Here is a 27131-nt window from a genome sequence, read left to right on the forward strand (position 1 = left end):
TTTTCCAGTCTTGGGACTTCACCTTTTTCTGCAACAGTCTCTCCCTTCTGTTTTAGAGATTATTAATGGTAGTAGACCAGCAGACTGGCTTCCTTTTTTTGGAGGAGAGCATCTTGGTTCTGTTGGGTATGGCTAGTTCCATGCATTTATGTACATGTTCATACAGTGCATTGGTGTATGATTTGGCAGTCATATATCTATTTTCCATTGACCTGGGTGCCGTGAAGTTAGCCACCTCTGTTTTTAGGAGCTCAAAGTCAACTTTGGAGAAGTTTTTCATGGTGGTTACCTTTGCAAGGGGTGTGAGTGAGATGTAGATTTCGATGGTGATTAGTTTATAGTCGGCTCTAACCAGGGAGGAATTGACTATCGGTGTAGAGCAATGGTTGCCCATGTTAGTAATAACCAGGTCAAGGATGTTTCCTCTAGTGGGGGTAAGAATGAGCTGGTCCAGGGCATTGGAAGTGATGAATTCTAGGAAGCGTTGGGCCAGTGTATTGGTGCATGAGTAGTTTTCCCAGTTGATGGAAGGGTAGTTGAAGTCACCTAGTATGAGAGTGTTGGGTTGGACCCTAATGGTTTCCAGGGTGTTTAGGAACATGGAGTGAGAGTCTTGGGACATGGTTGGGGACTTATAGCAGACTACAACCTGAATCGCTGTCTTACCCAATGTTAGTTGTACCTGAAGTATCTCGGATGCGTTATGCTGGGCTACTAGTCTGGATGTGTCTATATCCTTTATGAATATGGAGACACCACTGCCTTTGAAGCTTCAGTCCATGTTCTGAGGCCAAAAGGTGTGGAATGATTTATAGTGGTAGTGCAGGGGTGCTTTCTGCTGCTTAAAACCAGGTCTCTGTTACAGCACAAATGTCAATATTCTCCATTTTAAGGAGTGCTTCGAGCAAGTGCATCTTGAGATATAGACTTTTAGCATTGAGCAGCATGACCCTCCGATTGAATTTATTTATAACTGTTATGGTGGTAATTTGATCCTTGGAACATTGCCTAAAAAAGGCACTATAGGGGCGGAAAGAGCTTAGCCAGTATCCAGAAACCCAGCGGTGACAGATGCAGGCCATCTCTGGCAAAGCATCAAAGTCTGACAGTCATGTCATCCCAAGCAGACAGATACTGGATCCCCTTATAATGACACCAGAAACTTAGCCAATTGTTGAAATCAATCATTTTCTGCTTGTACTGCAGTATCATTCTGGGTGATGGTAGGATTCTGCTCAGGGTTAGGGTCATACCTGCCTGGGCCACATAATCCAAGAGCTCCTCCATGTCTCCTTTCATGTAGTCCAGGGCGGTGCGTCTCAGGTCATTAACACCCACATGGACAGTGACAGAGTTATACTTGTACTTGTTGTGGAATGACCGGAGTGCATGTGTTATGTATCGGATTCTGGCACCTGATAGACAGCTGACTGTTACCTTCTCCTTATTCAACCTAGTGGGTGGGACATCAGTGTGCCTCACTATCGAATCACCTATGATTAGTGTATTGGGCAAGCTGTTTTGCCTTAGTGGCTTAGGTTGAGGGGCACACTGTATAGGTGAGCTATGTGTCTTGTGGTTTGTGCTGTGTTGTGGTGGTCGATTGCGTTTCTGCCTTGGAGGTCTCTGCTGTTTGGGTAGATTTCTAATGAGAGCCTCCACAAAGGTGGGTGTGTGGTTTGTGTTTTTATGTGAGAGCTATGATGGTGGGTGTTCTGAAGGGCTGTGTTGCATGTGGTGTGGTGCAGGTGTTGACCTTCTCCTCTTGACCAGCTATTCCAGTCTTGGCTTGAAAGTGCATGGCTTCCAATTTGGATAAATAAGTGAATCTCTCACAAGTCTGAGTGTTGTGAGGTAAGAGGAGAGGGTTGTCTGTGTACATGAGGCAGTTGCTACACTGCCTCAGAATGCACAAGTTCACCAGGTTAATAGGAGAAACACAGGGAACTGACTTTTAGACATGCCAGAAGGGATGGTCATTATTACTAAGTACTGGAGCTATTTCCTTATATTTTCCTTTTACAGGAAAAATGTCACTCAAGGTTTCTGTGTGTACAGAGCACTGCCAAACACTTGAGGAGAAATTGATACGCAGACACTGAAAATTTAAGGATGAAGTATTTAGGCAGATATTCTGAAGTTAGAAAGAAATCAAGCAGTACTTACTGAAAAATAAAGAATTAGCTTGTCAAGAATGATGAAAAGAGGGGAGTTGCATGAATGGCTACTGTGTGGCTACTACTAATGCTGGTCTCTGCATAGCTTCACTCTGTCAGGATACAATACTCCTTTGCTTCTTTGCTCACCAGAAGAAAAATGTTAGCACCAATCCCAAGAAGAAAAGCAGGCCATGGCCTGTTTGGTGATCCACAGTCTTGTCCCAGATGATGCAAGGCAAGGGTCTTGCAGGCTTGTAGCCTTTTTCTGGTAGATGCCTCAAATAGCAACCAGACCAATCAGGTATGTTAAGCAAAGACACTCACTCTAAAACCAGAAAGAGTCAATAATCAATGCACTCTGCTCCCACTCTTTCCAGGATCAGAATATAAGCACAGATTTCAAGTGGTCACCTAAAAAGCAGTTATTAAGCTTTCTGGTGATCAGCAGTCTCCAGGAAATAATGTAACTGCACTCCTTCTCTCACTAGGAGAAAACAGAAGCACTAATCCCAAGATGACTACTGAGAGGTAGAATGTGGGTTCTCCAATAACTGGTGGTCTTGCAATAGATGCTTAAAGGTAAGATGAAAAAAAATGGTTTATCCTAAACACTACAGTGTGCACTAGAGGAGTTAGATGTGAAAGTAGGTAAATTAAGTTTTACCTATCTAAAAAGTTAAGTTTTAATGGAGAGTCACTTTTTTAAAACAGCAAGATAGATTGAAAGGGGGTGGTTACTTTTGTATTTTGGCACTATGGAATAAAGTAGGATGGCCAATAAATTTAAATAGTTAAAGGGGAGTGATTTCACAAAATGATAATTTTGTGCTTACTCACATCAGCCAGTAAAATAAGAGAGGAAGTGAGATATATGGTCAAATTAACATAAGTGGCAGGCAACTAGAAAGACAATGATGTTTAAGAACACAACAGTAACCGGGGGGGTGGGGTGGGGGCTTTGTTGCCTAGTTGAGAGAGTTTATTTATTATGTCCGAGTGAGAAATTGTGTCAAAGGCTTTGGCCAGGTCAAGGTAGGCAGTGTGCACCATCTTCTACTCATCCATGGCTTTGGTGACTGTTTCAAAGAAATCACCCACATTTAGCAGACATGACCTCCCCTTGACGAAGCCAAACCGTGTGGGATCAAGTGCTTGGAGGTCCTCAATGTCCTTGTTAATTAGGTCCATGATAATCCATTCCATGGCCTTGCAGATCAGGCTAGTCAGGCTGATGGGTCTCTAATTTCCTGGATCGGTGGACGCTCCTCCTTTGTGTAAAGGGATGACAGTGGCTGCCCTCCACTTAGCTGGGATGAAGCCAGTACTCAGGCTTTGGTTGAATGCAGAGGCATTGACCAAAGATGGAGGCGTCTCGATCTATATCAACAGCAAAATCACCTCTAGACATGTGTAACAGGATGATTCACTTGAGCTTTTCCATGCCCAGTTTTCCAAAGGCAAAGTCCCAAATGTTTTCCTTGCAGGCTATATGTCACCCTGTATGACCAAGAAATCCATAGCTTGTACTTGGACTGACTGGAAACTCTCACCATGTAGCCCAATACCATATTCATGGGCAACTTCAACTATCCCACCATACGTCTTAACCTCTTACACAAAAAATCTGGACAAAGTCAGAAATGATGGGGGGACAAAGCCCCAATAATAGGGACAAATGTTAAATATTGCTCTTATGAACTTAGAAAGTTGCAAGAATAAAAGATCTTGTGTTACCATACATTTTCTGTAGGATATGAAGTCTGAAACAAATACCTATCATTATTTAGTGAATTCAGTCCTCACTGATTTGTCACAAACATCCAGAAAATTACAAATTTTGTGAGGAACAGACCAAAAATAGGAGGCAAAAATCTAGACATTCTGTGAAAATCTGGACAGTTGAGAGATATGTATCCCACCATAAACTGGATACTTCCATAACCGCAAACTTACAAGCCCAGAGATTTTTGGACTTTGTAAACATAAACATCCTTGACCAGATAGTCCCTACACCCACTAGCAGTGAAAACATACTTGAGCTGGTGCTCACAAACATGAGAGAATGCTATACTGACCAGTGTGGCACTCTGTCTGGTAAGGTCAGACCACAAAGCTGTCTCCTTTGTAAAAAAAAAAAATCCGTTCTTTGACAGCAGCAAACCCCTTAAAATGTAGGAACTATTCTAGAGCAAACCTCCTACTACTAAGTGATAATCTGTTAAAATTTTAAGCCACTCTTAACCTTAAAAACACAACTATGGAATTATTCAGAGAAACCCATGTACAATTATGACAATAAATGCATAAAGACAGCTGGGCCTACCAGAAATAAGCCCACAACTAACTTAAAAAACAAACCACTGTGGTGGAATCAAAACATAAGCAGACTGTACAACAAAAGGAAAAAAGTAAGAGCCAAGATTAAGAAGTGCTATGTCCAGCAAGATAAACACACTCTCATCAATGTAAACAAAATAATTAAGAGGATAAAGTACATTTAATAAAGCCACATTTGAGGTAAAGATAGCCTCCAAGGCAAAGGACAACCAAAAGGCTTTCTTTAGCATTGTCTGAAACCTCAAAGGCAGCATGCAGCAGGGTGCAGAGCTGATTATAAATAGAGCCACCTTCATGGAGCCACTTTGATATAGCAAATCTAATGGCCAAAAATTCAGTTTTAGTTTTATCCCCCCTCCAGCTGGCTGGCCTGCAAAAAAATACCATCAAGCATGACTCCCCACAATAGGGAGCAGTTGAGAATGCACTGTCTAAGGCCAAAAACACTGCATTGTTGGGCCATGATAATATACCATGATGCCTAGTAAATAGCCTGAAACATGACCTATCTAGACCACTGGAGTCATGTCGCTCTAGACAGACTTTGTGCCATGCAAATGGAGAACTGCAACAGTCATCCCTGTATACAAGGGAAGATGAGCAACAGACCCTGATACTTACAGACCCATAAGTCTGACTAGTCTCATATGCAAGGCCATGGTAAGAATTATCATGGAAATGATTAATAAGGTCATAGAAAACCTTCAAACACTGCATCCAACCCAGTTTGGCTTTGAAAAGGACAGATCATGCGTACTCAACCTGATGGACTTGCTTTAAAAGGTCACCAAGGCAATGGATGGTGATAAAATGGTGCATACTCTCTACTTTCACCTGACTAAAGCATTTGATATAATACCCACCCCACATGGGCATTGTAAACAAATTATATATATATATATATATATATATATATATATATATATATATATATATATATTATAGGTATAAACCTGTATGGTATGTGCTGGATAGCTGGCTGGTCTGATAGGACCCAGGAAGTTAGGAGGTGGGACACCACCTCCACAAAGAAGCTGGTCACGTGAGGAGTCCCTCAGGGCTCTATGCTGGGTCTGCTCCTTTTTGGCATCTGCTACTCTGAAGTCAGAGCCAGTGTCAAGCGCCTCTTGGCTGACCAGGTTTGTAGATGATTGCAAACTATATGCAGTCATAGAATCACCTCCAGATACTAACATCCTACAGGAAGGGCTAAAACAGACAAATGGCTGGTGTCAAAACCATGGTTTAAAACTAAATGTCAAGAAATTTGTAATAGTACCCTTTGGGAAGTTAGCCATTGTAATATGTAATAATTACCTTATGAATAACACAGCTGTAACAGCAGAATCAAGTAGTCAGGAATTCGGGCACTTATGTAGATAGTAAACAGGCTTTCAACAAACATGTCTAAGGTAGTAAGGGAAATTATTCTATGTAACTCAGCTTATAAGCAAGGGCATGCTATCTAATCATTCCACAGCATCAAGCCTGTCATAGGGTACAACAACAACTTTGGAATGTAACTGACCAGGCACATGCAACAACTGGAATGTCCATAGGCGTTCCTCACAAAAAGAATACGGGCCGTAAACAGCATGTCCTGTGCATATTGCCTCGAAGTCCTAGCTCTATACTCTTGTTTCTTACATATTTTTAGAGATAATCTATGCCTGGCATACAAGGCATCATTGAATAACACTCTGGTGGCTCTTTTGCATATCCACAAAGTGAATAATGTCAGAATTGCTCCATCTAGGGATTTAAACCCTGTGTGCAACATAAGTAGGACATGTTGGAGAGATGGGTATGTGACTCACACAATTCCTCTTCTCTGGAACAGTTTTCCCATCCATGTGAAGCAGAGCTCTTCCCTAACCCTATTCAAGAGCAGTCTGGGACATCAGATGGTACATCAGTAATATACCCTGGGTCTAGAATGTATGTCTCTAATGGACAGAGGCAGCCTGTAAATCTTGTCCTAGCTTACATATTCCCCTTAAAATAACCTCTAAGGCACATACACTTGTGGGATACATTTAGGAAGCCTGGTTGGTCTTAGAAAGGCCAGCACAAAGGCTTGCAGGATACAATTGGGATTTTTGGCTAGGCTTATAAAGGTTGCAGTGGTTATTAGCCTAGTATACACCTATCAACTTATGAACCTATAATCTTGGTAGGAAATGGTTAATGTATATGTACATTTTATTTTCATTATTGATGTTTATTTTTTGGTATTAGGCTCCCCCAGTTGTGTGCTAGCCCCATCCAGCGGTGCCTCCTAGGCACACTTTTAAACCAACTTATTGAAAGGTTGACTTGTAGCGTCTTAGTAACCTTTAAGAAACCTAACTTAACAAAATATATTGAAGCTTTTCTGATTAGTACAAGCTTTACTGTCTTGTGGATTTATTAGTAAGGATCTGCTGTAGCTATTCAAGTTCTTTCCAGTTGTTTAAAAGCTACAGAATGCATTACTGTGTTTAATAATGGGCCAGCTCACATATGATAGGGTGATCTTGGAGTGATTAAACATGCTTTCCAGACCTTGCTAGATACACAATGGTTAACATTTAAACTGCTGCCTTCTGCTATCACTAGATCACTAATTATGGCGTTATTTTATGTCATAGTATTTTCCTCATGTGAAACATTAAACACACTGCACAGACAATATTCATGTATGCATGAAGTACCATCAAGAGTCAAGATTAACGGAAGGCACTAACAACTGCAGTATTATTTTTGTAGTGGTTTGTAACAACTTAAATGTGTAGCTGCAGTGGAAGCATGCTTAGTGACCTGTTAAATATGGAATACTAAAAATGTATTTATTATTGAAAAAAGGAAGCCATCCTTTTGCAATTTATTAGTGTGACCCGTCAGATGAATGGGACTGCTTCTTTAAGTAGCTACAGTCTGGTTAATCGTCTTGTTTTATCTGTTACAGGGTCCCATAGGGCCACCAGGTGCTGCAGGACCTCCAGGAACACAAGGACCTCCGGTAAGATAAATCATTCTGAATATCAGCCAGCAAGGATATAATAAAGAAAGATAGCAGTGATTTGCAACATATTTAATAGCAATGGTAAACAGTTGTCACATTTGCTTATAAATGCAGTACAGTATAACACTGTACATGCTCCGAGACATAGCAGTGATACTCACAAAGAAATATGACTGCAATAAGCTTACATTACGTGCAGTGAAGAGCAGACTGATTATCAAATGTAAAACTGAATTATTGCATCTATAGGAATGAGTCTGTCTGTATTCATTTATAAGACCCAGACTACCTGTCAGATGAAAGTGTAATGAGCTACCTACACAGGATGTCTCAAGTGATTTTTCTCTTTTTTTCTTTACTCTTGCTCACCATGTTTTCCTGTAATTACCCCTTGAATCCCTTGTCTGAATAAACATTGACATTTATCCTAATCGATATCTGACCAAGTTTCTATGTCAGAATACTGTGTTATCCCTCAGCTTAATCCTGATAAATTTGCTAATACTCCATGCTTGTGGAAAATAATTAATTAATTAATTAATTAATTAATTAATTAATGCACATGGTTAGTGTAGGCTTCTTCTCCTATCGGATCTCACATTACTACCTACCTCCACAGACTGAACAGTATACAATTAGAGAGCCTCTCATTTTGAAAAGGAACTCAATGCAAAACGCAAGATTTGCAAAATGATATGTCAGCATATGGCAGGATCATGCTATGGTCATCTCTCTGGGATTAAGCTACTTGGTTGCAACACTTTGCCACTGTAAAAGTTACATAGACAATGTACTATAGGATTGAAGGACCAGGTTGCATGCAGCAATTATAAAACAACACATGACTTTTGCCTTTTTTTTAAGTTATATTTGTTTCACCCTTTTTAACCCCTTTTTAATCCCTCCTCCCAAGGAACCTCATAACTATATGCAGTCAAAATGATAAGGCATACACCTACAATGGTAACACATTTGTGTGTTGTTGTATTAGGTACAGGGGGTTAAGGCTTATAATTAATACACTGCTGATTAGCACTCAAACCAACACTAATGTGTGATTCCACAGTTTGGTTTGTAAAGATCAATATCTCAGTATCTGGGGGATTTCCCTTTCCCCACCCCTCCCTCCCTCTCTCTCTCTCTCTATATATATATATATATATATATATATATATATACATACACAAATGTGAGATCTATGTATAAATGGCAGTGAGGTGCTGAGGAATAATCTCCAACATCAAGAGGTGCAGGCACTTTTGATTCTGTTCTTGCTTTTTGTGAAAGTGCTTCTCTGTCAGGTGTGAACTTTTATAAGTTCATATTACATAAGACCAACTTCTCCTCTCTTTCTCACTAGGCAAGAAATGGAATTCTCTCCCTTCCACACTAAGGACAATATCAAATTCAGAAAACTTCAAAACCCAGCTTTTCTCATATGTGTCATCCAAATGGACATGTACCTGCTTTCCCCCTACCTAATTATATTAAGGAAATGCCCCCGGAGGTTTTATCTCCTCATTCCTAACCTCTCTGTAACTCCCATAACTATTTCCTAGAGTGGATTCATGCTTTCTACAACTCCTATAGCTACCCTCACATGATTTCAACTTTGTAAGTAATGTAAATAGCATCCTATTCTAAATGAGCGCATGTAAAATGTTACCATACGTACTTTAAATGAGTGCATGAAAAGTGTTTCCACACTTCGTATGTAAGAATGTATATTCAAATAATATGTACAGTACAACTCTTAGATCGATCACAGTGAACTTTGTTGATCATGCTTGTACTGAATGTACATATCTGTAAACTGTATTATATACTGTGCCTTTTATACTTTTGTATTCTTTACTGTATTATGTATTATGGAGCTTTTCTCCCCGGGCCTCCACTGAAAATGGGCACATTCGGGCCCAGTGGACTTCCCCGGTAATCAAACTGGAAATAAATAAATAAATACATAAGGTTTGCACTTTAGTCAGTCAAGCCTGTACAAGTTGTAAACTCTTAAAATTAAACTTAAAGGCTTTTTCATAGAGAACGGAAATCAATAAATGTACAAAGTTGTAAGAATTAGGAAAGCATATGTAATCTCTGATTATGTTTAAACAATGTCAGCATAGCTTTTAAGGGGTGAAAAGTTTGTATTTGAAACAACAGAGATCAACACTTATTTGGAAAATCAGTAGTGAATAATCGGGTAGTTGCTCGTGTTTTTTTGAGATTCCCTTTCCTCAATGATAATGCAACCTTGGATTTGATGTAGTGGGTTGGGGGGTGGGGGGCAGATCATGTCCCCTTTGCAAAGGTACATTTTTCCTGTATTTTTCACTCCTGAATGCTGTTCACATTCTGGAGTTTTTTCATTTGTGATTGCATTTGTGTGAGACAATCACAGATGAGATGAATACTTGTTAGGGAGGCTTTTAAGAATCCTACTTTCTGAATCAGGCAGAAGAAACTGTTACAGAGAAGACCAAGCTGCATTACTACACTACAGATGTAACTTCTTTAGACAAAAACTGCATTAAACATGTGGGAGGGTGGAGCTGAACTGAGCTGTCCATTCAAAGCTGAAACTCTGTGTTATGGGTATCCACACACATTCACACACACTTGGTTCCATTTGTGCACTTTTCTTCTTCTTCTTTCTTATGTTTCGTACTTTCCCTTTATACTTAATGTATTTTTGTATATGTACACACATACGCAGACACCAAAATATAAAGCAGACATATATACGTACACACACACACACACACACACACACACACACACACACACACACACACACACACACACACACGTAGCAGATGGCTTGCTTAAGAATACTTTGTGTCTCAAAAGACAGATTAAAGTGCATACTGTCTGGACACTGTACCAAAGAAACACTGTTATAGCACTACGTCTTATTCAGTACTTCAAATGCAAACATTTGAGTAATATAATATAGAAGAAATTATGCTATATAGTGCTTCCTCCAGCTAGCATAGTTATTGACGCCTTCAGTGTATGGTGTCACCTACAAAATTTGTAGTGTGCAATGTATGAACTAGCCATCGTACCAAAAAAGACATCATAGAAAGATCCATCCATCCATCCATCCATCCACAACCCCTTTTTCCCATTTTTGTACATGTGGTCAGAGTGTTACTTCAACGGTGACAATCGTCTAGAGACAAGGTTTACACTACTGGTTGGCTAGCCCTGCCACAGCTGTTCTTCGTTGTCACACACACACGCGCACACACACACACACACACACACACACACACACACACACACACACACACACACACACACACACTCATACCTATGGCCAATTTAAAGTGTCCAAGACACCTACTGCATGTCTTTGGAATGTGGAGGAAATCAGATGTTGCACCAGTAAGAATTCTACAATTATAAAATCTCTTCCTCCTTGTAACAGTAGGTACAGGTGTCAGGTGGTATTACAGGTACCCCTTATTGCTTTCCCCCTTTATGACATGTTCACCTCTATATCAGATGTTGCCTCATGTTTATCATTAACTGTTAAAACATTTTTTGCTTCACAGTTGGCAGGTAAGAGGAAGCAATCTTTGCTTCTATTTTTTTTTTTTTTTGGTCCACTAAGAAATGAGAGAGCATATATTTGGATTTGCAGTTATAAATGTAGCTATATGGCAAATTATGCAAAAGATTTCTCTACTGCAAAGGAATGAAGCTGGTTCATTATGCATTTTTAAAGAACTAGTGGGGCACAGTGATAAATGATGATGCATTTCTTTAAAATGACATAAACTACAAACAATCCCATCAGGGTCAGTCCCACAGAGTCAGAATTTGCTAATGACTACATTGGCAACTTATGGCTTTAAACCTTATAATCAAATCAGATTCCTTCCTATCTGGAAAAATTAACCTGTTCCACAGTATTACTGTGATTTAGTATACAGTATGAAATCACAAGTTATCATTAATACTATCAAACATGATCGCTAAATTGACATCAGTGACTGATTTTACATACATAAGTTTTGCTAAATTGTGACACTAAGCCAAAATGATACATTCTTCCAAAAAAGTTAATTATTCTTTGTATAAGTACCAAAGTGCAAATATTTCTATTAATATAAGAACAGTTATTAGTTTTACTGATTTTTTTTTTTTGTTGGGGGGGTCATGTGGGAGACATTTAGCCCACTCAACACTGCAGCACTGTAGCAGTTGCTTATCTGTTTCCTTATGATATTCAGCCTGCTGTGGTGAAACAAATCTATCTGCTTATATATCTATATATCTATATCTTTGTCTGTATGGATGGCTATGTTTTGCTCTGTCCATCTCTTGGGGCACCATTGGAGCTATAGAATACTGCTGATGTCTTACATTCCAGCCATAAATGTAATTTTTCCATCTTAAAATATATACACATAAGCAGACTAGCAGGCTTCAAGTTACCAGTGCTTTAAGAACTGTGTGAATGGTCTAATTAAAAGTGAAATAACTGATAACATTATTATTATTAGCCAAGTATCACAGCTTGTTAGTACTTATGGTCTTTTTTATTATTACAGGGATTACCGGGTGAACGTGGTTTACCAGGTAAAAAGGGTGAGCCTGGAATATCAGTAAGTATTATTTTTTTTAAATCATTTAAACAGTATTTAAAAACCCAAATGCATATGCTTTAGTATACTGCACTGCTCCTACAGAAAGAGTTTGATGGTCTGATATTTTGTTATAGTGTAGTATAATTCCAACAAGTTCATATAATTTTTAACTGCTGTCACTGAAGAAGTAGATATACTGCAATAAAAATAGCACTTAAGTCATCTTTGAGCAATGTGTAGACATACCCCTTTTCCTGAATTCTTTCTTTTCCTTTCACATTGCTATTTCCTGTAAGTTTTCAGTAAGTCTTATGACTTAACACTTACCACCATGAAGTTCTACATGGGGCTGATGTGAGTGGTTTAACCAAGTGGCAAAGGTTAAGCTCAACTGTTTTAAACAGGATTTCCTAGGTGACAACTGCAAATGTATGTCTCCCACAGACTGCGCCTGCTTAAAGATATAAACACTAAGATTAGACTAGGGTAAATGATACATACTAAGCACAATACAGTAGACAATAACTCTGCATGTGATTAGTTGTATCTATACCGGTTGGCATCTGATGACTGATTTGCAGTGAGGCCAGTTTCAAAAATTATCGCAATTTGGAGAAAATGGTGGGAGAGTTTGCAAGATTATGCTACAAGGTTTGGGAATAATAGGCTGAAAAGCAACAAAATGGGGCTCAGATTTACCATGAAAAAGAAAAAATATATGTATGTGTGTGTGTGTGTGTGTGTGTGTGTGTGTGTGTGTGTGTGTGTGTGTGTGTGTGTGTGTGTGTATATATATATATATATATATATATATATATATATATATATATAAAAATTGTGTGTATTTATTTTATATATATACATATATATATATATATATATATATATATATATATATTCTTTTCTTCTGGAATTTTCTGTTAGCCACTTGAAGGGTTTAGCACTATATATGCCCTTAAATTCATATGTCTAAATAAAATAATTATTTTTAGAGATGGTAAGATGTACAAACTGATATTGACCCCTGGGGGTAGATCTTCATTTGGAATTATCCTGTTTCTACTACAATCCTTTTCTTAGCACTGCCCACACTTGTGAACTTAGGAACCCTATAGCAATTCACCTGCAACTGATAAGGGAGTAAAAGACAACTGCCTGATTACGTGGCTTTGGCGGAGGTCCCATGTACTGTTATTGAGGCAGACATCAGACAGCAACTCAATTCTGCACCTGAAATATGAATATTTTATTTTCAATAAGTATTACTTTTGTTCTGCTTAAAAGACTTCATCAGGCTGGCTTTATCATGGTACAAAAAATAAAGTATTAGAAAGAAGGTATATGGAGAACTGTGACTGGAAAATAAATATGCTAGGATATATAACATATAGGAAGGACAAAGAACTTAAAATGGTGGAGGATATATAGTCTTGTCTGAAAGGGAAAGGATTAAAATGACATAGTGACATGAAATGAGTTACTAATGAGGAGAAAATGTTAACATAGTTTACACAGTAGTTAAATACAAACCCCCATCTCACATTGATGAAAAACAAAAGGAAAGGATGACATGTACACTTTGGATTTTTAAGGGAGATAAGGAATTATTGACAGGGGGCTTAATTATGGTCAATGTTAACTGGAACATTCTGACTCAAACGTCTCACCTTTCAAGATTTGTGCAGAATGTCCTGATTTTTGTCTCCTCTTTTTGGTCTGCTCCTCATAAAATGTGGGGGGTTTCTGGCAAATCATTCTGAATTGAAGTCATTAAATAATTGCAGCCATTGGAATTTCAGACTTCATATCCTTCAGGAAAATACAGTCTTACACAAAACATTATTCCAACAACTTTCCAAGTTCATAAGATTAATACTTAAAATTCTGTCCCATACATTAAGGCCTTTTTCCCCCATTATTTTTGGCTTTGTCTGGATTTCTAATGCTGCGGGTTTGAGTTGTATGCTCTGACTACATCCACATCTAAAAACAAAAACATTCTTGATGTCCCACCTGGGTAGGCCTCAGACAATGTGTATTAGAAACTACTCAATTTGAGCAACAATTTTGTAATTTTTAGGTCGGTGCCTCAAGAAAGCTCTAACAACAATGAAAGAAGTTAGTGTGTATAAACGGGGATACATGCAATGCTATCATATGTGCAACAGACTTGTGTAAAGCAAACATGCAATTCAAAAAGGAAAGGAAAGAAAAGATGCACTGTGTTCTCAAATAAGGAAGATTTTAAGGGGTATTTAGTATTTAGGAAATGCAAGGAATTACAGAAGATGGAAGATGCCATAACAATTAAAGTATGAAAAAAAACAGAAACATAAAACTAATTCTTAAACAGAGAAGGAGATAGCTAGTTTACACAAGAATGAATATAGGAACAAAGAATGACAAAAGGAAGAATAATTATTTTGAAAAAGCACTTACTGAATTAATACTTCTATATTTTAAACATGAAGAGAAAGGATTTTTTTTATCCACTGAATGAAACTATTCAGGAAACTTCCCACTGTTCACACAAGGGGATCTGTCACAATGCAACTCCAGAACTTAATGTTAGCATGATTAAAAAGGGAGTATGGTCCAGAATGACATAGAAAAAGAACAGCATGTGTTTTGGATGTGCTTGTGTGCACACTCCAGTCATTATAAATCCTTTGCTCTGAAATATATTGTCTCTTTGAACAATCCAGGGTTATCCATCTGAAATCAAAAGAGTCCCGAAACCCACAAAGTGATGTGATCACCTTAAGAACAGAATAAGTAGAAGCACAAAACATCATTACTGCAATACTTACAAATTCAGTTTAAGTAACTGTAAATGGATTAGCTGTTCTACTCAGATAATACTGTCTGCCAAGTAACAAAGGAAGGTGAGAATTTATGGAACACACATCAGAGCTCATAAATACAAGTTGTGGGTAGAAAAGAAGGCTAATACCTTTCAGTCAAAGATGTTGAATTTGCTCCAGAAACTTAAAAATACTCAGTAACAGTAGTCATTTTCAGGGTGGAGTACAGAACTACCAAAAGGGAATGAAGTAAAATGCCAATAGACCCAGGGAAAAAAACTAGTTTACTATGTATGATAAGGATGGAGTCCCAGACTATCACATGCAAACAACAAAGGTGCAACACACAGTGCTAAAATAGTTAAGTTAATTCTGAGAATAACACAGCCTTAAAGTAAATACAAGGGGAGTCTAGGCCAATGAGCAGCAAAGAAAAAAAGAATAAAATATGCAGTATTTACATTGTTTTACACAAGGTGATACCTAGGACAGTTATACTCTAAATGGTGGGAAGTTAAAATTAAGCAGCAGAAGGATGGATGGCAGACTGTAAGCTTATACAGTGAAAAGGCACACAACATGCACGACTAATACACGACTAAAGAAATTATTCCTGTGTATGATAAGGAAATATTAGTAAAGCTTTAATCATTTTTCATGTATGGTGCAAGTGGAAAAGCTGAGGACCACCCATCTGGCCTTTGAGATTGTGTTCATGAAAGTAACTCAGAATTAGAGGGTGAATTCATCACTAAATGATCTGAAGTCTGTCATGCTGTCTTCAAACCATAACAAAATCACTGCTGCTTCTCTTCAGGTTATATCACATAACTTCCAAGAACTATGTTTACCCACTCTCCCTCTATATCCATCATTTTACTTGAGAGTGGGTACATCACCACTATTGTAACTCTTTCACTCTTACTTTATTTCTGTTTTTTTATTTCTTCACAAACTTTTGGATTCAGTACCATGATGGGAATGAAGACCATTCCTGAGTCAGAGTATTAGCATTAATAAAATCTGTATTACTTCTGTTTTTGATGTTTGCCAGGACAGCTCTTCTCAATACTTGTAATGTGCCCAGAAAAGTTTCCTTCTGCATTTCATGAACTGACAGCATATTTAAGTGCTTAGTGATATTTATAAGGCAAAAAGTACCCGTCTGGCTGTTTTATTCTTAATCATTACTGCCAATTGTTTTTAACCTAAGTTTTTTTTTTACATATTTTAATAGCTATCAAAAATCCATACCATTCAGCTACCTTTGAATAAAACAAAGTTTGTTTGGAAGAAAATAACTGTGGTGATGACTTTGCCAGCTTGATGTGGTGCCAGGACTTTTTAGAAGCATTTTTTTAACCAGTCAAAGCTTCATTTTTTAAACATGTTTAAGTATGCTTGCAATTTCTTTTTGTTAGTGGTGTCACTCCTATTACTATTGGAATTGCCTGAGCCTCTTTCTTCCACAACACTCTAGCATCTCATTAAAAATCCTAGTATTTTATAACTTTGTGTCTGTTGTTACCAAAGTCACTACAATTGCTGGGTGTAGATATTTCAGTGAGTAATGCTACTTTTGTCTTTTTGCTTGTATCTAATTTTGTAGCTCTTGGCATTGAGTGATCCCATGTGGTACAAACTTCATTATTGTTGATAATGCTCTATAGTTTATGTTCCAGTGCTTCTTAGCTGCTTCTATATTGTAGTGTTTGCACAATCCCCAGTGCAACAATCTTGTCACATTATTGTACCTTTTAATATATAGACCCTCAGGCATGAGTGTAGTGCAACCAACAATGGAATTTACAATCGTTTCCAGTTCTGATTTACATTACCTGCATTTGCGTGCTTCTCCCACTTTTTCTATAGGCATTGTAAACCAAGGTGTATATAGTCTACTATATTTGGCCACTGTCTTTAGCCTTTCATCCTTTGCTTTAAATTTACATCTCCTTATGCATTTCTATGTCAAATCTAGGTCAACATGTGATTATTTTAGGAGTTTTTGCACTTGTCTTTATAACTGTGGGCTTTCAATTTTCTTTCCTTTTCTTTATAGTCTTTCTTTTGTATTTTAATACTTTCAGTTGCTGTCTAATTCCTGCATGTGCGGGTTTGATTTCCATTCCCACACCTTCTCAAAATGCTTCTGCTAAACTCAGCAGTGATGCCATCTTAGTCTTCTTCCCTTCGTGCTTTAGATCCTTCACTATGTTTGAATCTGACAAGGTTGGCAAATATGGATGCAATCACTTTCAGTGAGTCCCATACCTCTTTGGTGTGAGCAATATATAATCTTGGTATGGACTGTTTTTTTTTATCATTTGATAAGCATGAAACATTTTTCTTGTTTCCTTATCCAACATCCCTCTTCTCCACCCCACCATCCCATTTTAAAATGTGATGGCACCCTACAGAAAACCTTTGCTTAACACCCTTTGCTATCTATTGTATTCTAAATGCTGTACATATAATGCATACAGCACCTGCTATATGCCGTTATGGTAAGAAACATTGATTCATGTTCTTCCATACAAGTCTGTTTTTTATTCTTTCTCTTTCTCTGTTTGAAAATTAAACTTGTCTATTGTGTTTAGTGTTCAACCCAACTTAACTAATTTAAATTCATATGAAAAAAGGCATAAAGGGCTTTTTGATGAACACCAAAACAAGCTACAATCCAGAAGAATGGTGTAATGCTGAAAGAAATGTTTTACATACCTAGCTATTAGATGTGATAATAGATGATCACATGACATTTGTTTATCATAGTCAACAGATAATAAAACAAGACAGAAAATTTAGAAGTCCTATATAGGGCAAAACTCTTCCTCACAGTAAGAGAAGAAGTTACTTAGTCATAACCTACTTACAACCAATATTGGTTTATTCTATACCTGTATTTACCATCCTTATGCCTTGCCTATCAAATTCACCTGATCAATGCTACAACAAAGTGGCAAAATTTTCCATCACCAGTCACTAAAGAATCCATGACTGCTTCACACTAAGACAGTTAAATTAGCTAGAACTGTCACATGCTTTAACACGCTAATTACACTTAACATACAACCCACTCCATAATCCATAGAAATACTCATCTCTAAATATCATCATTTAGCCCATCATTCTGCCCTATTCCCCTAACAGGACCATGTGCTCTATAGATAAATACGTACTCATCACAAATAAATCTAAAACCATTGTTCCCCTAACTGGACCATGTGCTCTATAGATACATACGTACTCATCACAACTAAATCTAAAACCATTGCAGGTGATTCATCTTACTCTGTGTAGACAAAAAAAATTAATTTATCTCAGTTCCCTTGAGTCTCAGCTCCTTAAAAGCCTTTAAATCCTATATGAAACAGCACCTCATTGATTCATGGCTTTGTACTTGCTTAACTCCAGGATAGTGTTAGCACCCCATAAAAGTTAAAATAATATCTCATAGATTACATCACCTAGGCTTCTATTCTGGTTCATTCTACATCCAATTTCATCATTTAATACCTCTACCACTACTCTACTTTCCCTTTTATCTGCTATGCCTCCCTATTCATATTCCCTACCATCTCTGTTTGTTTGTGTCTTTCGGCTTTTCCCAGTTAGGGGTCGCCACAGCAGAACTCTGGTCAGCTAATGATTGGCAGTAAAGTTTTACGTGCTGGCTTGCTGGGCCTAATGCACAACCTTCAACGAAGGAACGCCCGTTCACGCATGTCGCCACACAGAAGACGCTCTAACTGAGAATCGAATGGGCAACATCTAACTGTGAGGCGACAATGCTACCACAGCACCACCACCATCTCTAATTTGCTTAAATACTTACCTTGTCTATGTACTTCTCTACTTCTCATAACCTTCTTTTACTTTTTTCCACCATATAAATGATATTGTGGACTGCATCAATCACATTCTAGAGATTTCTTTCTACTTCTGTTTGGCTGTATACATTGCATCACTCAGGTAACCCATAACTTTATAAACATGTCCATATTGCTTGCAGGTGGCATTGCTCTCTACTCAGGAGTTTTGGTATATTTGTTAACTTCAATGCATACATTCTTCATATTATCCACAAACTGTACTACATCTTAAAGTGTTGGACCTTATGTTTGTTTGTTGTGTATATAATAATATTTGTGTTTTTCTTCCTGGGCCTTCAGTGAAAATGGATATTGGCCTAGTCGAACTTTCTCAGGAACAGTACATGAGGTAGCAATGCTGACCGAGGACACATTCCCTCTGTACTAGTTACCCATGACACCCATCATATCATACAACAGTCCATGTGTTATGTATGTCATCACACATGTCCACCAATTGCAATGCATACAAACATGGCTACATGATAGACATGTAGGACCAACACACATGTACAATTTGTAGTGTGCATGCAGCTACCATGCATGTGCAGTAGCTGATGTATGTAACTCATCTGTGCCTAACTACAGCATGCAGTTGCAATGCAGCCCCATCATTGACACCTGTGTATGGTGAAATACTGACAGTACGGTAGGATGTACATCAGGTATGGATGGATGTGTGTACATAAAGTGGTGATCCACCTGTGGAGATGGATGTTTGCCGGGGACGGCTCACAGGTGTGTCACACGCCATCCTACCATTACATGTGCAAACAGTACGCTATGTTACTGTTACTTGATGGTGAAGACATAAAACCTATACAGCGGTCAGGTGTTTCTGACCGTAAGTCACTTGAAACCTGCAACACTTACATCCTCCCATGTGCATATAGCAGCACAATTGCCGGAGGTAGCGTTGGTACACATAATGCGGCCAATACTGCTGCATGTCTGTCAAACGTATCATCATATAGCAGGTATATCATTCACAGTACTGTCATGTGTGTTTGCTTGTGTGACCATATATGCCACATATGGTGGGGAATACATCCCAATTGTTACAGACCCCTGTACACTGCTGTAGAGATCTGTACATACTGTAGTGTGGAAAGCATGATGTAGGCAGGGTTGGTGTGTGTATCACACACATATCAGCTATCCGTATGTGAATGACATTTGTGGTCTCCACAGTGTGTGTGTGTGTGTGTGTGTGTGTGTGTGTGTGTGTGTGTGTGTGTGTGTGTGTGTGTGTGTATGTATGTATGGCTGTCTGGTGCATGGAGTGAAGGTGTATGCTACCATACAGAACACACAGGATCCCTAACCCCTCATGGTGATGCAGTCTACTACCCTGTTGATGCCATCGGTCTCAGCCATACTGGCTACCTGTACATGTTCTTCCTCTGTGTCGCGTCGTGAGGGTGCACAGTACTGTGAGGGTGATTACCACACAGGCAGGGGTCCTCACTTCAACACTATGGAGTGTGCGTTATAGTGTTGTTGAACCCGTGAGTGTGGGCATGTTCCTGTAATGTGACAGGGTATTACTGCTACACAGTGAGGCCTCATGCTATCAAGTGGCCTCTAACGTTTTCATCGGTTGGACCGTTGTGTACAACCCTTGCACCATGTCAACATACCTGTAATGTGACCTGGTATGGATGTCAGGTCTCTAGCCACTGTAGCCTATTAAACAGCCCACACGCTTCTGGATCAGTATATGTGTGGACATCTGTGGTATGTTAGCCTTTCCAACAGTCAAGTTGAGGCTACGTATAGCATGCTGATATTGCCATATGTGCCTGTGAGTACTCCACAGTTACACATGGGAGACTGCAAACACTGCTGCCTGTAGGCACATGCAAGTAGACCATAAGAAGGGAACCAGGGCATCATTACCAACATGCTGTTACTGTTGTTACCGAGACACATACTGTGAACATATAACAATGCATGCTAAACCTGTACTACATGGTATGTCTGGTGCGTGTCAACAGTACACAACTAATGTAATATACACTTCTCTCACTATTCTTACACAACTAATGTAATATACACTTCTCTCACTATTCTGTTCACCCTGTGCATCAGACCATTTGAGCATGTCCCTGCACCGATGGTGTGGATGACAGGGATGCGGCACAGGCATCATAATATGCACAGGGTGATAATGTTTGCCAGGGGCATAGGCTGCACCAATGGATGACATCATGTGTGTGGGTAAGGGCCGGTGATCTGATTGGACATGTCTGTTCAGTATGCATGTGGGTGTTGTGGTGCCCTACAGATGTGTTTGCTGTGTGCGTGTATGTGTGCATACAGTTCTGCCTTTTGTGAGGCCTACACAGGGGGTATTATTGACAGCTCCAGATTGTACAGACCAGGATGTACAGCTCACTGTGTCTGGCCATGGCCACATGACCTGTGCCTGCCAGGGGTTGCATGGGCACTACCAGGCGGAGGTACAGATTGGCTACTGTCTGACGACACATGTCCACTGGAACCGTTTCCCCGCTGGGAACATCCAGGGCCACGTCCATGTGGCCTGCTGTGTTCTGGTGTGGACAGCGCAGCACCAGCTGCACTGCTACTGCTACCGGCACTATGGGAGCGGCCATGTGAGGTGGCATGCTCACGTTGACCTGCACTAGATGGTGTAGCTGGCCTACATCCACATGGCCTACGCCTCACTCCTACCAGATGTTCCAGCACAGACAGCTCACGCTCGCGGATTGCCATGCCATGGTCAAGGATTCCGACCATGTCACCCAATTGCCTGTCTAGAACATCAGCAATCTGCTGTTGAGCATTTGCCAATACCTGATGTTGTCATTTAGAGTATGGATAGCAGCCCTCTGCAGCCTCTGCCCTTCTCTTTTCTGCCGTTCAGCATGTGCCTGTGCCACCATTACAGTCTGGAACATGCTTCTGGTGATACCAGCTGCTACGTTCTGTCCTGCAGGTGCATGTCTGCCAGAGGTCCTCCTATGAGCAGCACCGGCCACATGCCTGTGTGGAACATCTGCAGTCATTACACTGACACCATGATGTGGAGACACACTTTCTGTAGCCACCACACATTCCTGTTTCACGCTAACAGACGCTGACTGTCCTTCCTTTATGGCCACTGGTGATGTGGTATGTGTTGGCAGCAGAACTGTGTGCGGGGAAGAAGGGGACATAGCTGGGATGGCAACCATTGGCACAGATTCAGCCCCTGACAACCCTGCCTGTACCTCATGCATATGTTCATCACTGATAGTATCTGTGGGGACACTAACATCAGATGGACTGCAGGAGGGTAACGCACCTACATCACCTGTGAATGCAAAGAAAGATTCTAAATTACAATAGACACAGACACACAATGCATGTGATTTGACAGACGGCATGCAGCATGCATGTGATACAGCAGACGGCATGCAGCTCAGACATTAATAGTGTTAGTTAGCATACCTCCCTGGGGTGCACACTACAGCAAGCAGGCATCATATCAGTAGCCATGCAGTTCACACAATCATGGTAGTAAGCATGCATCCCTGTGATACACCATGAGGACCAGAACAGGTTAACAGTACACATGGCTGACGTGACCTTGACATGTAATCTGCTGATGTGTGCATTAACATGCATACATGTCTGATACAATGGTGTCCTGACACATGTACAGCATTGTAATGGGTGTCACATTGCAGTGTTGTCTGTATGCCCTACAGATAGAATGCATGTTTAGCAAATGTGCATGAGCATGGAAGGGTAGTGTGAGCCATCTACATTGCTATACAGTGTGAAGTACAGACACTGTGCCATTGCATAGCATCATGAGGCGTCTATATTGCTATAAAGTGCATAATATGCACACATTGCATAGCCATAACTGCATGCATGGGTATGCATGCAGTTATGGCTATGCACACATTGCATAGTCATAACTGCATGCATACCCATGACATAACTGTGGATTGTGACTCACGATGCTGAGGTGTATATACACCAAACCATGCTGTGTCATGTGACAGGTCACTGGAAGATCTACAGATGACACACCTGCACAACTACTACAGAGTCTTAGCTGCCTGGCAACCATGTCCACACATGGCAGACTTGTCAATTCACCATGTCCCACATGACATTGATGTACCACACACACGAGGTGCACAGCTAACGGTGATGTCCTACAGCAGCAAGGGAGATGTACAGTATCTGTGGCCTGATGTGGTGTCAATGTCTGTGGAAGCTGTACAGGTGACTACTGTCATGCTATGACACAGTCGTGATGTTCAATTATATCTTGTATGGTAGATTTAAGTGACACATCCACTAGCTGTGCACAGGCTTTTAGGATGTCCAGTGTACCACATCAACAGTATAATCAGTCAACTAAGGCTATAATTGGACCATGTGCGAACAATGTGCAACAGGGCGTATACACATCACATCTACTGTGTGGCTACATGTCTCTGGCCATCCCCCATGGCCATGTGTGAACATGTGTTGTCCAAATGTTTGTGATGGCCATCTATCTCACATGTCTGTGTTGTCCCATGTGAATAACACCCATAGATGTCAGATATGTGACCATCCACAGGGCTATGCAGACAACGGGTTGTATGTTTAGTATGTAGGGTATGTGTTATGGGATAGTGTGACAATATTGCAGCCAGAACACTACGTGTCTGGGGCATGTCAGATGGCACATCACAATGTGTGCACCCATTGCAGGGGCATATAACACAATGGTGACTCCTGTGGGCTGCCCATATCCCAGCTCACTGTGTGGTACTGTTTGCATATCACACGTGTTGTTCCAATGTATAGTACATATGCTTACATTGTACAACACCTCCACTGTTGTATGCACAGCTGTCCACACATGTAGCAATGACAGATACTGTGGTTTCATGTCGGTGTATCATTTCATTTGTATATATGGGTAGCCAGTGTGAATGACGGGTGATGCGACCTGTATATCGTGACTAGACCGAACATCAAGTGTACAAGTGTTAACTGGCCACATGGGGAATAGATCTATGCTTTAACATGCCTGATACTGATGACAATCTCACCTGCAACAGACTGATGTCTGTGAGGCACACCAGAGATACCTGTATAGGGGTGACACAGCAGTTTGAACATTATCCATGACTGTATGACAGCCGCAGGGTGCACTGTGCATGTTAACACATTTGCCTGTACAATAGCATATAGTATGCACATGTGTGAATACACATGGTAGCATACTGTAGTATGCAGCATGTGTGTCAACATACCTTGCATATGATGTTACATTACATAATGTACAGTGACACATGCAACTAAATTGGATATAATAGTCATGTGTGCAGTACTGACTTACCAGGCAACTCCAGGCTCATTGGTTGGGAGACACCCACTTCCACGATGACAGCTAGTGTTTGTGGATGCTGTTCTGAGGGTGTCCCCAGACTGGCCAGTAGCTCCTCGGTGTGTGTGAGTGGGGGCTGAGTTCGTGGCCCACCACCTGTTCCACCTTGTTCCCTGGTGATTGCAGTGGCATGCTGTTTTGCCTGTCATATCAAGTCCGTGCAGTGTCTGCGCACCTGCTGGTAGGTGCGGTTATGGCCACCCACATCATTCACCCTCCTGTGAAGATCCTGCCACAGGTCATCACACTGCTGGGCATGCTGTAACACATGGCTGAACAACACGTCATAGTTCTCATGGAGGTACGGGATGAGGACATCATCCTCCTGGAGGCTATATGCTGGCAGGCATGAATGAGGCATTATCTGTAAGACATAATGATGGTGACGGGTCACAGTATCAGAGATGTACAGAGATACAGCTGCACAAACATTTCTAGTAAATCTAGTACATCTGCACAGTTATCTTTGCAAATCATCATGACACTGACATGACTGACATGTTTGTGTCGCACGCATGTAACACCCGTTATGCATTGAATATCATCACCATATATGTGTGTCACCTCATTACATTGTTCATACTCCATGTGAATTCTGTCTTGATGTGGGCATGTCTGTCTGCCTGCACTGGTGTCCTTACCTATCAGCACATGCCTGGATGTGTCCACGGTAATGCTGTTAACCTTGATGCTGTGTATATGTCACATATCAACACATACACTGCCTTAATGGACTTGAGCAGTGACAATGCACACATACGCATGGAAACCTTTACATGCATGTGTTTTGCCATATACATCGACACGGCACTGTACAGCTGTTCAACATCCTGCCATGGATCGCCTGTGTTGCACATGTGATAGACATGGGACAATGGCTAGTCAGATGTCATTCGCAGGGATGGTTATCAACTATAGCATATACGGGCAAGGTTTCCTAGCTGTATCCGACAGCCATTTTGCCACCGCGAGGTGCATCAGTGCCACATTACTGATCCAGACAGTTGATAATACATCTACCATGCGGTCATCACACCATGTATGACAGAGATGACATGTGCAGCTTTGATGGACAGAGTTGCATGGTATGGCGGGAGTATGTCACATGTATGGCACAGGAATCTGTCCAACATGTGGCGATCCTAGTAGTAGGACGGTGGCTGTCCATGATGTATGTCTTTCAGATCAGATATGTACATGTAGCATGTCCAACATCCTAGTGTAGCACATGTCTTTATGCAAGGTAGCCAGCATGCTGCATAGTGGAGGTGAGGATTGTGAAGGCTGGTATCACCCATCCACGCATGGCCAATACCCCTTAAAGGTGATATGTGATTCAATATTGGTCACCCGAGTACTGAGTATGCCTGTACAATGATCTCCATGCTCATGGATGGCACCCTGTCATGACATGGGTGCCTCGTATGACTACATAAGAGGCTTGGAGATGTCACCAACTCAGGGAGGTGAACTGCACAGCACCATCCCTTACACAGTGTCCATAATGTTGACCGCAACCTAGGTGGTAGTTAATGGGTACAGGGATATTCACCTAGTGGTGACAATGCTGATATCATCTGTCAGAATGTGCACATATGTCACATATCTCACCCATAAAGCCCATTCTGTATGTTGTTCACAACACTGAGACAGCTATTGCTCATAGGTCATGGCCATTCACATCCTTACATACATAGATGCCTCGCACTTGTCTGTGTGGTATGGGCTACAATGAGGGGGGAGTACAACACATTAACCCTGTTTTACTGTCACTGGTGTGATATGCACATGTCACTCTGGCACCTTTTGTAGTGTTGATTCTGTCAACAGGCCACTGGTAGAACACTCCTGTGACATATGAAGGTACATGTAGTCAAACATCAGTACTGTCATCTACATCTGTACTGCTAACATCTACATTGATAATGGTTCATGGACTTGCAGACCATGCTCAGCAGGGTAATAGTGCGGAGCCACCAATTATGACTGTCATCACCACTTGTGGGTTGATATTATCCAACACCCTATCTGTATTGTATTTTCATGCTCAGCACTTGTTCAGAACTTGCGAGCACTTCATGAGCTACTGATTAATATAGCACCCATTCCAGACCATTTCTCACAAGTACACTGTCTGTCCTTACATTTCCAGCTTGCTTACAGTACAACAGCTGTTGTACACATGTAACTCACATATCTTGTGAGACATGGTTATATATACAGGCATGTCCAACTGTCACGTACCAGTGCTATTGCCTGTCTATATGATGAATATGGCATGCATGTGGCAATAGAGCAATTGTCTCATGTACACAGTCAATGCTCACCTCCCAACATATGACACTACAGCCTGTGGGAGATGCACATATGCAGCCATGCTGGGGATAATGCTGTCACCAACCCTGACTGAACCTGACAATCATGTGGGGATGTGTAACATTTGCAACACACCCCACTCATCACATAGTCTCACAAGATCTCCACCACCACAGGCCACACATACGAGTACAACTTGTGCAGTACCTCTCCATGTAGACACCAAAGGCAGCCCCCATCACCAAACACAACAACAATAATTTATAGCCCACAGACTCATGTGTGCCCATCACATACAGCCAATAGGGTGTTACAACATACACAACACACCAGTCATAGGTGACTCTGTAGGCGGTCACACTGATGTCCCACTCAGCAGGCTACACAAGGCGATAGTCGTTTACATCTTGCTGTCGGGTAACTGGTTCTGCAACATAACCTATGCACCCATGTCACACCTCACCAGGTATAATTTGACTGTCATTCTCCATGTTAGTCTGACTGCCCTGAGATGCAACTTCACAGACTACGTGTGCATGGACATGCAATAGCTCACCGGTCTTGTAGCCCTGAAGGTATGGGCCAAGCCCTGGGGAGCATTATGCATTCATCCGGACCTGATACCACTGTACAA

At 40.6% G+C, this 27131-nt stretch overlaps 1 protein-coding gene across 1 annotated transcript in view; it reads left to right on the top strand.

Moving 5' to 3' along the window:
* Positions 1-27131, top strand: part of COL22A1 (collagen type XXII alpha 1 chain) — a 2341282-nt gene that overhangs the window by 1369675 nt on the left and 944476 nt on the right. The window contains exons 23-24 of the mRNA XM_044067281.1: positions 7444-7497; positions 12063-12116. Coding sequence (XP_043923216.1) covers positions 7444-7497; positions 12063-12116 — 108 coding nt within the window. The remainder of the gene's footprint in view (positions 1-7443; positions 7498-12062; positions 12117-27131) is intronic.

The sequence above is a fragment of the Protopterus annectens genome, chromosome 3.part1 (genome assembly GCF_019279795.1).
Source record: "Protopterus annectens isolate FY-2018-M chromosome 3.part1, PAN1.0, whole genome shotgun sequence".
In the NCBI taxonomy this organism is placed as follows: Eukaryota; Metazoa; Chordata; order Ceratodontiformes; family Protopteridae; genus Protopterus; species Protopterus annectens.